The 14,600-nt window shown below is 44.8% G+C and overlaps 1 protein-coding gene across 1 annotated transcript in view; it reads left to right on the top strand.

Moving 5' to 3' along the window:
- LOC124620006 overlaps nt 1-14,600 on the top strand; it is a 219,216-nt gene that overhangs the window by 182,566 nt on the left and 22,050 nt on the right. Inside the window, exon 5 of the mRNA XM_047146671.1 lies at nt 4,846-5,176. Within this exon, the coding sequence (XP_047002627.1) occupies nt 4,846-5,176 (331 nt within the window). The remainder of the gene's footprint in view (nt 1-4,845; nt 5,177-14,600) is intronic.

Genomic DNA, 14,600 nt, shown 5'->3' on the forward strand with positions numbered 1-14,600 from the left:
GACGCACTGTACGGATTCTTGACAATCAAATTTGCATGCCACGTGTAACCTCTCTGCCCAGCCTGTCAAGATTTCAGTGTTTTGCTCCTTAAATTTCAGCATACAGTCGAAATCGAAATGTATCAATAACCTACAACATACACTATGAATATTAAGTATGGGGACAAACTTCAAATGATTCCTGACGGGAAAAGGGACAAAGAGTTCATAGCGGCATATGTCCGGAAACGGACAGTGAGTCTGCAATAAAGAATTAGTACCATTGCATACGTGTTGCAAACTAACTGGTTACAGTGAAGGCGAAACCCAATGTTCCATTTTTCATTTCAGAAGCAAGCAGAGATAGTTTTTGTCTACGGTCAAGCACTTGCAAAAGGCCGAGATGCCGAACAGATTTATCGAGCCACTTTCCTGGTAGACAGCACTAACCAACTCACGAAACCTTTGCACCGACTATTCGATGTTCGTGTGAACATGAGTCTTTGCAGAGAGGTGAATAACTTGAACGGCCGCGGGATATTCGTGCACCAGCTATGAAACAATACGTTCTACAGATATTCGGACAAGCACCCTTGATTTTTATGCGCGATGGCATTGAGAAGTGTTTTGTATGCTGACCTACTTGCTGATGTGCAGACCCTTCACAAACGTGTCCGAGCAGCCTGTCACGCTATAAGGTCACAATCTGGACCATTCGAAAGACTAAGGCAATCCGCGATGCCACGTGTGGACGCTTGAACTGTTTCCCGTGGTGGCCGCTTAAAACGTGTTCCGTAAAATGGAAAAATAAATATCACGTAATATGTAATTTAATGTAGCAGTACTAATTGCTTTACTGTACAATCATCATCGTTTCCAGATTCCAGACATATGTTGATATGAACTTTTTTTCTACTTTTTCCTGCCAGAAGCTACCTCTGGAATTTGCCCTGTTAATATAGCTCTGAGCACTATGGGACAACTACTGTGTTCATCAGTCCCCTACAACTTAGAACTACTTAAACCTAACTAACCTAAGGACATCACACACATCCATGCCCGAGGCAGGATTCGAACCTGCGACCGTAGCAGTCGCGCGATTCCGGACTGCGCGCCTAGAACCGCTACACCACCGCGGCCGGCCCCTGTTAATAATCATCAATTATGTGACGTTCGTATTGAACACATTACACCAAACTAATAACGTAATTTGTGTCATACAAGCTTATTATTATTTCGTTACGTAAGCTAGAATGAAATGTTTAGTTCCATAAACGGTATCAATTATGTGACGGTCGTATTGAACACTTTACACCAAACCAACAACGTCATTTACGTCATACAAGCATATTATTATTATTTCGTTATGTAAGCTAGAACGAAATGTTTAGGCCAAAAACGGTGAAGACAGTAGTGCAGTTTTTCTCCCCTCCTGTTCGGTCTGTACATCGAAGAAGCAATGACAGAAATTAAAGAAACGTTCCAGAGCGAGATTAAAATTCAAGATGAACGGATATCAATGGTCAGATTCGCTAATGTTAGCGCTATCCTCAAAAAGTGAGAAGTAATTACTGGACGTTGCATGGAATGAAACGTCTAATAAGTCTCAAAGTAAACCGAAGAACGACGAAAGTGTGAGGAGCGGTAGAAATGAAAAACTTAACATCGAAATTGGTGAAGTAATTCTGCTGCCTTGGAAGCAAAATAGCACATATTGGAAGAAGCAAGGACATACAAAGCAGACTGCCACAGGCAAAGAGAGCATTCCTGGCTAAAGGAAAGTCTAAAATTTCTGAGATTGTAGGATTGATTCATAGTATTGTACGGAAGTGAATAATGGAAGGTGGAAAAAACTTCAAAATAGGAGAATCTTAAGAGTCTGAGATGTGGTACTGCAGAAGAATGCTGAAAAATAGGCGGTCTGATAATAAATGAGAGGTGTTTTGCAGAATCGACGAGGAGAGGAACATGAGGAAAATACTGACAAGAAGGAGGGAGACAGTTATTGTATCTGTGTTAAGACATCAGGGAATACCTTCTGTGGCATTAGATGGAACTGTAGAGAGTAGCCGGCCGCTGTGGCCGAGCGGTTGTAGGCGCTTTAGTCCGGAACCAAGCTGCTGCTACGGTCGCAGGTTCGAATCCTGCCTCGGGCATGGCTGTGTGTGATGTCCTTAGCTTGGTTAGATTTAAGTAGTTCTAAGTCTAGGAGACTGATGACCTCAGATGTTAAGTCCCATAGTGCTTAGAGCCATTTGTAGAGGGTAATAACTACAGAGGAAAAGAGAGACTGGAATATATCGAACGAGTAATGGAGTACGCTGGGTGTAACTGCTGCTCTGAGATGAAGCTGTTGGGACAGGAGACGAAGTAGTGGTATGCTATATCAAACCAGTCAGAAGACTGACGATGGCTCGAGAAAATACATTTAATGTTATGAACTTTGTATTCATGTGGTATGCGTACTTTGTCACATTATTATTTCAGTCGGAAGACTGGTTTGCTGCAGTTCTCCACGCCAATCCATCCTGTACAAGAGCTTTCATTTCTTCGATAAAGATAGAAGCTGAACAAATGAATTAAAATCGTGCCGCGTTTGTGGGATGCACAACGTCTCAAGGAAAACGTAATTCCTTCAGCCTTCATTTCTGTATAAGTACTGCACACTCCATCCATTTGAACCTGTTTGTTGTATTCATCTCTCAGTCTCCCTACAGAATTTTTACTTCCAGAGTCACCTCGATTACCAAAATAAGCATGCCTTGGTGCCCCAGGAAGCGTGCTAAAGCCCGATACCTTCTTTTAGTCAGGTTGTGGAAGAACTTTTTTCTTCCAATTCGATTTAGCACCTCCTCATTAATTCCTCGATCTAAGCATCTAATCTTCAGCATTCTTATGTATGTATGTATATGTATGTATGTATGCATGTATGTATATCAAAAGTTACTACTCTCCTCTTGTCTGAAGGCAAGAAGATCTTACAATGGTTTTTCCATGATATTTTCCAGACATTTCTTTCACTTGCTCTTCCAATCCCTTCCTGTCTTTGGCAGATTTACAACGTCCTCGGCAAACCTGCACGTTTTTATTTCTTCTCCCTGAACTTTAATTAAGTTTCCAAATTATTCATCGGAGCAAACACTGGTAGCAGTCACTTCTGTAAAATATCTGGGAGTATGCGTGCGGAACGATTTGAAGTGGAATGATAATATAAAATTAATTGTTGGTAAGGCGGGAGCCAGGTTGAGATTCATTGGGAGAGTCCTTAGAAAATGCAATCCATCAACAAAGGAGGTGGCTTGCGAAACACTCGTTCGACCTATACTTGAGTATTGCTCATCAGTGTGGGATCGGTACCAGGTCGAGTTGACAGAGGAGATAGAGAAGATCCAAAGGAGAGCGGCGCGTTTTCGTCTCAGGGTTATTTGGTAAGCGTGATAGCGTTACGGCGATGTTTGGCAAACTCAAGTGGCAGACTCTGCAAGACAGGCGCTCTGCATCGCGGTGATGAGGTATCGAATATACAGGGTGTCACAAAAAGGTACTGCCAAACTTTCAGGAAACATTCCTCACACACAAAGAAAGAAAATATGTGGACATGTGTCCGGAAACGCTTACTTTCCATGTTAGAGCTCATTTTATTGCTTCTCTTCAAATCACATTAATCATGGAATGGAAACACACAGCAACAGAACGCACCAGCGTGACTTCAAACACTTTGTTACAGGAAATGTTCAAAATGTCCTCCGTTAGCGAGGATACATGTATCCACCCTCCGTCGCATGGAATCCCTGATGCGCTGATGCAGCCCTGGAGAATGGCGTATTGTATCACAGCCGTCCACAATACGAGCACGAAGAGTCTCTACATTTGGTACCGGAGTTGCGTAGACAAGAGCTTTCAAATGCTCCCATAAATGAAAGTCAAGAGGGTTGAGGTCAGGAGAGCGTGGAGGCCATGGAATTGGTCCGCCTCTACCAATCCATCGGTCACCGAATCTGTTGCTGAGAAGCGTACGAACACTTCGACTGAAATGTGCAGGAGCTCCATCGTGCATGAACCACATGTTGTGTCGTGCTTGTAAAGGCACATGTTCTTGCAGCACAGGGAGAGTATCCCGTATGAAATCATGATAACGTGCTCCATTGAGCGTAGGTGGAAGAACATGGGGCCCAATCAAGACATCACCAACAATGCCTGCTCAAATGTTCACAGAAAATCTGTGTTGATGACGTGATTGCACAATTGCGTGCGGATTCTCGTCAGCCCACACATGTTGATTGTGAAAATTTACAGTACATACTGACGAAACTAAAATGAGCTCTAACATGGAAATTAAGCGCTTCCGGACACATGTCCACATAACATCTTTTCTTTATTCTTGTGTGAGGAATGTTTCCTGAAAGTTTGGCCGTACCTTTTTGTAACACCCTGTATTGCTTCCCTCTACTTATATCTTCCGAGGAGATCACGAATGTAAAATTAGAGATATTCGAGCGCGCACGGAGGCTTTCCGGCATTCGTTCTTCCCGCGAACCATATGCGAGTGGAACAGGAAAGGGAGGTAATGACAGTGGCACGTAAAGTGCCCTCCGCCACACACCGTTGGGTGGCTTGCGGAGTATAAATGTAGTCGTAGATACCTTTACTGCCTGCTTAATGTACCGATTGAACAATATTGTTGACAGGCTACAACCTTGTCCGCAGTCCCTTTTCAACTACTTCTGTTGTGTATAATCTTTCGCTCCCTGTATTTCATTTCTGTCCCCTTCAGAACTTCAGAGAGTTAATTAGCCAATGGTGGAACAATAAATAATTCAGTCGTGTTGGTGAATATGCTTCCTGTCACAAGTGGGTGTTGGGCAGGTCCGCCAACTACGAGTCGTCGACGGGCCGGTGCGAGCTGTCGGACATGGACCGCGTGACGGGCGGCGAGTCGCTGTCGGCGGCGCCGGGGCAGGACTACCTGGAGAACCAGTGCGCCGAGGAGCCGGCGCGCCTCTGCGAGTTCCGGCGGGTGGCCGGCCGCGTGCTCAAGACGGTCGACGCCGTCTACCAGGACGTGCACTCGGCCGACGAGTGCCGCGAGCTGTGCCTCACCTCGCCCTTCCGCTGCCGCTCCTACGACTACGGCGAGACGGGAGAGCTCGTCTGCCGGCTCAGCCACCACTCCAGGACCACGCTCACCGACATACAGGTCAGCACATTCCGCCCTCCTCCAGCTTAACACCGCTCTCGCCTCATCTCTGCCTTACATCTCTTTCAGTGCAGCCCCCATTGCGTCTCCTCTTACTTAAGATTGACATCAAACGCGATACATCTGTAATGGAGCAGGTTACGAGGCGCTTGTGTGACCAGCTCTAAGGTACTGATGAATCTTCCTGTTTGTATGGGCGTAGTCCATTATCCTCTTTTGCTCCTGACCGACAAAGAAAATCTGCCAGGAAGTTTCAGCCAGCGCACACTCCGCTGCAGAGTGAAAACTTGATTCTGGCAACATCCTCCAGGCTGCGGCTAAGCCATGTCTCTGCAATGTCTTTTCCTCCAGTAGTGCTAGATCTGCACGGTCTGCGGGCGAGATTCCGTGAAGTTTGGAAGGTAGGAGACGAGGCACTGGCGGAATTAAAGTTGTGCGGACTGGTCGTGAGTCGTGCTTGGGTAGCTCAGGTGGCAGAACACTTGCCCGCGAAAGGCAAAGGTCCCGAGTTCGAATCTCGGTCCGGCACACAGTTTCAATCCGACAGGAAGTTTCAAAGAAAACATGTCAAGCTCTCAGATCTCCAAAGTATAGCGCCCTCCTCTGGTGGCATGTCACTGATAAGCCAGGACACTATGACTACTGCCCACCACGAGGTTAGATGCTGCCTGATGACGTTTCAGGCACGTGTTGCCTATGAAAAGTATGTCAGCGCAGCAGAGATGGATGTGGTATCACCCTAGCGAAGATATGGACTGCAAATGGGGAAATCCAGTGAGATAAGCGACTTTATCAAAGGACAGGTTATTATTAACCAAGGCCTTTGAATGAATATCTATGCATGTCCAAAGGAACAGACACAGCGGCGAACTACTGCCGTTGTGAAATACATTAAATGAATTCTCAATTACTAATGAGAACAACCATTAGCATGCAGGTCCAAAGGAACTTTGCATCGTAATCAGAATAACACAGTAACTGCAGTATCGTATTTATCTGCCGATACCGAGAAGCGACTTCGGAACACAACGTTTGATCTGTACAGAAATATATATAATGGATGTACGAGTACAGGTAGCAGACGCATGGCTGACGGCATATGGACGCTTGGGTCTGGCCGTGAGTTGTGCACGGATAGCCAAATGGTAAGGCGGCCGCTCGCGATCAGCGGGAAATCAGGGTTCGAGTCCCAGTCCGGCACAAACTTTCATTGTCGTCATTTCATTACACAGCTGATGGTTGTCCTCAACAACTGTTAAACATTCAATTCGCTGTAACCTTAGAGAAATTTTTATATTACGTTCTTTATATTGTTTTAAAAAATGCATTAATAGCTGTATACCAATAACATTGCAATACTGTGAAGTGTGTTCCTGGTGGCTTCAGAAGTATCCGACCCACCTTACATTTCAAGGCGTTGGGATACTCTGTACCGTTAATGAAATAAATAAATGTCCTCATTCGCAATTGCGAATTCATTTTATGTATTTTATAACGGCTCTGTTGCCTCAGTGCCTGTTCCTTTGGACATGTACCCATGCCCAAAAGAACTTTGCATCGTAATCAAAATAACGCTGGCACTGCAATATCGTACTTCTATCAGACTGACCTCATATTTTAGACGTATTATGGTAGGATCTACAAAGGCTGGGGAAGGAGGTGCCTTTCTCCTGGGTACTGGGGGGAACGTAAGGGCGGATTTAGCAGCCAAGGACGCGTGTCGTGACACTCAGCTACTTCAGGTGCCATCCCGCTATATGCTATCTCCCCGCTATTGAGTAGAGAGTAATGCGTCGATGGGAAGAAGAGTGGCTGGAAGTGACAGACAGTAAGCTGCGTCTGGTAAAGTCCACAATGCGGCCGTGGCATACCTCCTTCCAGTCGTGCAGGCGGGATGAGGTCCTCATTCGACTTCGCGCAGGACAGAGCACTATGACTCACGGCTTCTTCCTCCGGCTAAAATTTCATTAGACTATGTTTTTTTCAGACCAGAGGGCAGCGACTCATTTGCCCTCTATTTTAATTGGCATTCAAACGAATGTTGTACGACTTTTATAGTCCTGTACATTATCCGCATTGTTCCCCAAACTTGTAGGGAGAAGTTTTTAATGTGTTGACAGGGTGTCTGACTCATCCATATTTTTTGTAAGCAGTAGGCCAGTCATATTTCCCTCTGTATTTATTTTAGTTCTTCTATTGTTTTACTTATGTTTTCATTACCGTTTTAGCACATTTCAGGAATTTTACGCTATCTTAAGGAATGTCGGATAGTGTGCTTGTTGGGGGCGACGTGAGAGGTTGGGAGAGAGTGATTGTAGCTCTGTAGGTTCACTCTTCAATGTTTGCGAAATTCTTAGCCATTTTAACCACATTCGTTCCTACTAATTTTCGTACGGGCGCTGATAACCTTATCACTGAACTGTATGTAGTGTGTCTTTTCAAAATTTAGCGATAGATAATTGGCTAGGCCCATTAACTGCTCCTTCTCAAACTATACTTGATTTTCTGTTTATTGCAATGTTTGTATCAACTGTAAACGAAACAAGCACATCATCTGGTAATGTTACTTATGAAAGCTCATTACTATATGCAAGAGAAAGTAAGGAACTAAGATGAAAACTTGTGGTGCACCTGTTGTAATTTGTACGAGGGTTGAATGAAAAGTAATGCCTCCGCCTTCGTTAACTGGGTTTGGAAGGGAATATTTTAATAAATCAAACGCAGAAATAATCCTTAGAATGTGATCTTTAATTACCAATATTTACTTTTCCATATAATCACCAGCCAATTGGATACATTTCGGCCAGCGATGAACAAGTTTTCTGAAGCCGTCACGGAAGAAGTCGACACACTGTTTCCGCAACCACGGTCTCACAGTTAGTTCTCTCTCTCTCTCTCTCTCTCTCTCTCTCTCTCTGTATATATATTCCGACTGTGCTTGCAATTTGTCTCTGAGTCATACGACCATTGTCTTGAAGCAATCGGTCAACATTTTGCTTGTGAAATTAGGTTGTTGCTGTCACATGACGTCCAACTCATTGTTTGTCACGCAGGTCAGATGTTCCCGCCTCAACATCTTTAAACTTACTCGCCCAACGACGCACAGTACTCACATTAACACAATCACCATAAACTGCTTTCATTCTCTGATGAATTTCCTTTGGGGTGACACCTTCTGCTGTCAAGAATTCAATGACTGCACATTGCTTAAATCGCGTTGGCTGACCGTCTGAGCAGGGCTCCATGCTTTACACTCTAACAACACAACCGTTCAATGCTAAGGCTTCCCGCCAACTGGAGCTGTAGAGAAGAGGCTACGGAACAAGCCAGTACCAGCCGCATACCAATGCTGCCAACTGTTGAAGAGTTACGAAGGTGGAGGCATTACTTTTCAGTCAACCCTCGTACATAGCTGGATGATGACTGACACCTTAATACAACATTTGGTGTTTTCTATCAGAGAGATACGATTAGAACCATTTTGCGGCATTTCTTGTTAAGCAACCCAATTTTGGTTTGAATACCACAGAGGTTTCCTGGGCATTGTCATAGCAGAGATGGCGTGCCCATATCTTCCTCCCAACTTTGAACTGCCTTACTCAGTTATAAGAGGAATTATTGTTTAACATGTACACCGAACAAAGGTGCAACTCAGCATTTTACACACTAATTTATCACTGCCAGAGGTGAAACAAGTAATAAATGACAGATAAAACCCCCCCACAACTGATCGAGGATGAACCCCCAAACCATTGGGTTCGTAGTTAACCATCGAACCGCACTACGTTCCCTTCTAAACTATAATACTTTAATGAACTTAAAACATTTTGATTTTTACACAGCCAAACGCTTTTGACAGATCACAGAAGATTTTGAGTTGCCTATAATTTACTGACTAATGAATGAAGCGCATTCTCGTTGTGCGAGTAATTAGCCTTCTCAGTATCTGAACATTTTTACTCCAAATAGTGACCTTGAAAATATATTACTTATAGTCATATGGTAGGACATTGATACAAGCGACTTCGACGCATCAAATAATAGTGAATTTGGTAATGGAGGAACTGTGGAGGGGAGGGGGAGGAGCTTATAGAGGAAGACCAAGGTTTCGGGCAGCTTCAAATGCATGTAAAGTGCAGTAGTTACGCACATATGTTGAGACTTGCACAGTACAGACTAGCGTGGAGACTTGTATCAAACCAGTCTTCGGAGTGAAGACTTCCACAAGAGTCAAATGGTTACGAAGCTGCTTATACGCGACTACGTCAGCTGAGACCACAGGAATGCTGTCCTATCTCGGTTACCGTTCAGCTCGCGGGACTAGCAGTACTTGGCGCATACACTGTAGGCCTGTGACAGCTGACAGCGCTCATATCCTTAAACACCTGTACAGCAACACGGCCCCTCACGTTTCCCTGCAACGCTTCCGTTAGGCGCTACTCAGGCGTGCAGAAACCGCGTCACAGATACGGTCGTCGCTAAACTCTGCGCCCCACACCTTTATCTGTCCTGCGGTGCTTTACGAGCAAACGTTTAAATGATGCATAGTATCTCCCTGCCGATAACAGCAAGACTATGATTAACTGTGCGTAGGGCGATGTGGCTAGCACTGAGTCGAACTACATTTTACGAGGAATGAGATGAAGTTAGTTACTTGTATGCTCAGGAAACATTTAAAAACGTAATAGAACGCCAAGAGTAATCATCCATTCTCCGAATTATGGTGCTCTCTCCAAAAGGGATACAAAAGAATAAGTAACAAATATGTTCTGTCCACACAGGGTCTCGAATACTTAACAGAATGTTCTGCTATTCTTCCACGCATATACTTCTCCTTTCTCAGACGATCTCGGTCCATGCGTCTCATTCTTGCCATTCACACAGTTATTTTGCATTAAAAATTGCTAATATCTGTCGTAACGCCAGAGAGAATACGTCTGACGTCTCTTAGGAGGGTCATCCAGTATGTTCACCGTAGGGAACACGGTGGATAGTTTTGTATACCATTATTATAGATTCTCCGGTTCCATTCGCGCGTTGAGCGAGGGAAAAATTCGCCATTTATACGTGTCTGCATGCGCCCTAACCTCTCATTCGTGAAATACACGATGGCGGCTGGAGAATGGTCGCACGGCCTTCCTCGAATTCAGGTTCTCTAAACGTACTCAACAGGCTTTCACGATAACTACGTCGTATTTCTGGGGATTCCGATAAACATTGAAGGGCCAAAAAAACTGGTACACCTGCCTAATATCGTGTAGGGCCCCCGTGAGCACGCAGAAGTGCCGCAACACGACGTGGCATGAACTCCACTAATGTCTGAGATAGTGCTGGACGACACTGACATCATGAACCCTGCAGGGCTGTTCATAAATCCTAAGAGTACGAGGGAGTGGTGATCTCTTCTGAACAGCACGCTGCAAGGCATCCCAGACATGCTCAATAGTATTCTTGTCCGAGCAGTTTGGTGGCCAGCGGAAGTGTTTAAAACTCAGAAGAGTGTTTCTGGACCAATACTGTAGCATTTCTGTACATGTGGGGTGTCGCATTGTCCTGCTGGAATTGCTCGTATCCGTCAGAAAGCACAATGGACAGCCGGCCGGTGTGGCCGTGCGGTTCTAGGCGCTACAGTCTGGAACCGCGTGCCCGTTCCGGTCGCAGGTTCGAATCCTGCCTCGGGCATGGATGTGTGTGATGTCCTTAGGTTAGTTAGGTGTAAGTAGTTCTAAGTTCTAGGGGACTGATGACCTCAGAAGTTAAGTCCCATAGTGCTCGGAGCCATTTGAGCCACAATGGACATGAATGGATGCAGGTGATCAGACAGAATGCTTACGTACGTGTCACCTGTCAGAATCGTTTATAAACATATCAGGTGTTACATATCACTCCAACAGCACATGTCCCACATCATTACAGAGCCTCCACCAGCTTGAACAGTCCACTGCTGACACGCAGGGTCCATGGATTCATGAGGTTGTCTCCATACATGTCCATCCGCTCTATACAATTTGAAACGAGACTCGTCCGACCAGGCAACATGTTTCCAGTCATCAACAGTCCAATGATGGTGTTGAAGTGCTCAGGCGAGGTGTAAAGCTTTGTGTCTTGCAGTCATTAAGTGTACACGAGTGGGCCCCTCGGCTCCGAAAGCCCATTTCGATGATGTTTCGTTGAATAGTTCGCACGCTGACACTTGTTGACAGCCCAGCATTGAAATCTGCAGCAATTTGCGGAATGGTTGCACTTCTGGCCGCAGCGATGTCGGAAATTTGATGTTTCACCAGATTCCTGATATTCACGGTACCCTCCTGAAATGGTCGTACGGAAAAATTCCCACTTCGTCGCGACCTCGGAGATGCTGTGTCCCATCGCTCCTGCGCCGACTATAACACCACGTTCAGACTCACTTAAATCTTGATAACCTACCATTGTAGAAGCAGAAACCGATCTAAAAACTTCGTCACACACTTGTTGTCTTGCATAGGCGTTGCCGACCGCAGCACCGTATTCTGCATATTTACATATCTCTGTATTTCAATACGCATGCCTGCACCAGTTTCTTTGGCGCTTCAGTGTATATTCCCAGAGCATTTTTCTTAATCTAGCATATGCAGCATGTAGCCCTGTTACAATCATGGCAGCCCGTTTCTGAAATCGTGCGATATTTGCAGTATTGTCAACCTGACAAATTTTCCAAATCCTGGACCAATACTCTAGCGTCTTGTACGGCGATTTCATTTACTGATGGACTGCACTCTCCCAGAACACTTCCCACAAATCTAATTATTCCATTCGCCTTCCCCATCACTGGGTTTAAGTGCTCGGTTAATTTCACCTCGCTTCTTATTTATTTATCGTATGGCACACATTAAGACGTTTTGAATCACCTAGATATGTATACCTAGACAAAAATTACTAACCTACTACATATCAACATTTCAACACATTTCCCCAGAATCATATAACACAGATGACAATAAGTACAGATGAACACAAGGTTTTTATACAGTTTATCGCACCACTAGTCACTGTCAGGAAATGTTTGCAGTCATATGCAGGACACATTGACGCAACATAAGCAATGTCTGTCGCTCCGTACCCGACTCACAAGACGGTGACGAAAATTTGCTCTACCTTTGGAGAGTGTATGCAAATCTTCCATGGCCCATTCGAATGCATTATCACTTCTTATTATTACTCTTAGAAACTTACACAATGTAATGACCTCAAGATGTTTAACACTAATCTCGTAATCAAGTACTATCGGTATCACTGCCGATGTTACACGCATCATCTTAGACTTTGCCACGTTAAAGATTGCTTCCATTCATTGTAGCAAGTGAAAATTTTGTACAAGCCTCCCGCCTTTCCTTATGATTGTCCATGGACAATACCTTAATGTGGACAACAGCATCATTTGTCATACAATTTTCTAAACATGTTGATCCTTCCTAACAAATCATTTTTGTATTTCCAGAACAATACAGAATCTTTTATTCTTCCTTGGGACAACTCAGAGTAACTTTCGTTTTCAGTTGAGCGCTCTTCGTTCACTATAACGACATGGGTTCCGTTGGCTAAAAATCCATCGAGAGGATCGCATATATAAGAAGACAGTCCACGTGATGGTAAGCTCACCGTAGAAAATATTTGTCATCCCCACAGAAGAGCACATGGTCACCTTGGAGCACTGAAGATGATGTAGAACTGGTACCATTTGTTGACGTGACCTTCCACTGTTGATTTATGGCATTACAGTGAACTGGTGTGTATCTGATAGTTGGTTGTATGGAATGAACGCAGTTAGATGAGTCAACTTGTAGACCTGACAGAATGGCATAAAGGAGCTATAATGCTTGGACGTCCCTATGACCACACCATGAATGACGTTACCCCGATTTGCAGGTGGATCAATGTAACATGGCATGAGAACAGATGTCTTAATTTGACTGGAACTGTTGCTGCCAGTGAGTGCTGGCCCATCTCAACCATTTTCCAAGGAAATGTTGTTACGGAAAATGCATGTAACGGACAGTGGGAGTCGGTACTTCACAAAGGTGATTATACACTACAGCACATAGAGTTGCACGTCTTCAGTGGACCAAACAACAAAGAAACTGGACAGTAACTGACTGGATGCATGTGGTGTGGTCGCTCGACTCGCAGTTTTGCGTCTTTTCAAATGAAGAAAGGCATTAAGTGCACTGATGAATTTTTTTGGAGGTGTAGTCCAGGGTGGAGATGGTACTGTAATTTGTTGGGGTATTTTTCGTAGCATTACTTCGGCCTACTCATTCAGGTTTCTGTGAATATGAAGGAGGAAGTTTATATCAACATTCTCGTTGACTAAGGGTTGTCCTTTTTTCTACATCTTCGTGATGAGTATACTGCGGACACTCCTATCTTCCAAGATGACAACATTTGTGTTCAACACGGCTGCTTGGTTTGATGAACACTGAAACACTCTATTGCACCTCGAATAGCCTGTAAAATCATCCACTCTGTATCGTCCAGAAAATGTATGGGATTATTTCGAACCATAGGCGAAAGGTAGCAATCAACATCCTCTAAATTTGGTACCTGTGCAGGATTTAATCATCTCTGAGTGGCTTCAGCTGGACACCGCATAACTGAAGAAACGTGTGGACAGTCTTCCTCGCCGTATTGAAGGAAGCAAGGAAGATTAGGGATTAATGTCCCATCGACGACGAGGCCATTAGAGACGGAGCTCAAGGTCGGACTGTTCCACGGATTGAGAAGGAAATCCTGCCCTTTCAAAGGAACCATCCTGGCATTTGCCTGAAGCGATTTAGGGATATCATCCGACGAACTGAGGCAGTTATCGAGAGAGACGTGATGTTATGTGGTACACTACCGGCCATTAAAATTGTTAGTCAAACAGAGCTTGGATGGCGTGTACAGGTACAGCTGCCCATGCAGCTTCAACACGATACCACAGTTCATCACGAGTAGTGACTGGCGTATTGTGACGAGCCAGCTGGTCGGCCACCATTGACCAGACGTTTACAATTGGTGAGAGATCTGGAGAATGTGCTGACCAGGGTAGCAGTCGAACATTTTCTGTATCCAGAAAGGCCTGTACAGGACCTGCAACATGCGGTCGTGCATTATCCTGCTGAAATGTAGGGCTTCGCAGGGATCGAATGAAGGGTAGACGCACGGGTCTTAAACCATCTGAAATGTAACGTCCACTGTTCAAAGTGCCGTCAATGCGAACAAGAGGTGACCGAGACGTGTAACCAATGGCACCCCAAACCATCACGCCGGGTGATACGCCAGTATGGCGATGACGAATACACGCTTCCAATGTGCGCTCACTGCGATGTCGCTAAACACGGATGCGACCATCATGATGCTGTAAACAGAACCTGGATTCATCCGAAAAAATGACGTTTTGCCATTC

Source organism: Schistocerca americana, chromosome 6 (assembly GCF_021461395.2).
Source record: "Schistocerca americana isolate TAMUIC-IGC-003095 chromosome 6, iqSchAmer2.1, whole genome shotgun sequence".
Taxonomy (NCBI): Eukaryota; Metazoa; Arthropoda; class Insecta; order Orthoptera; family Acrididae; genus Schistocerca; species Schistocerca americana.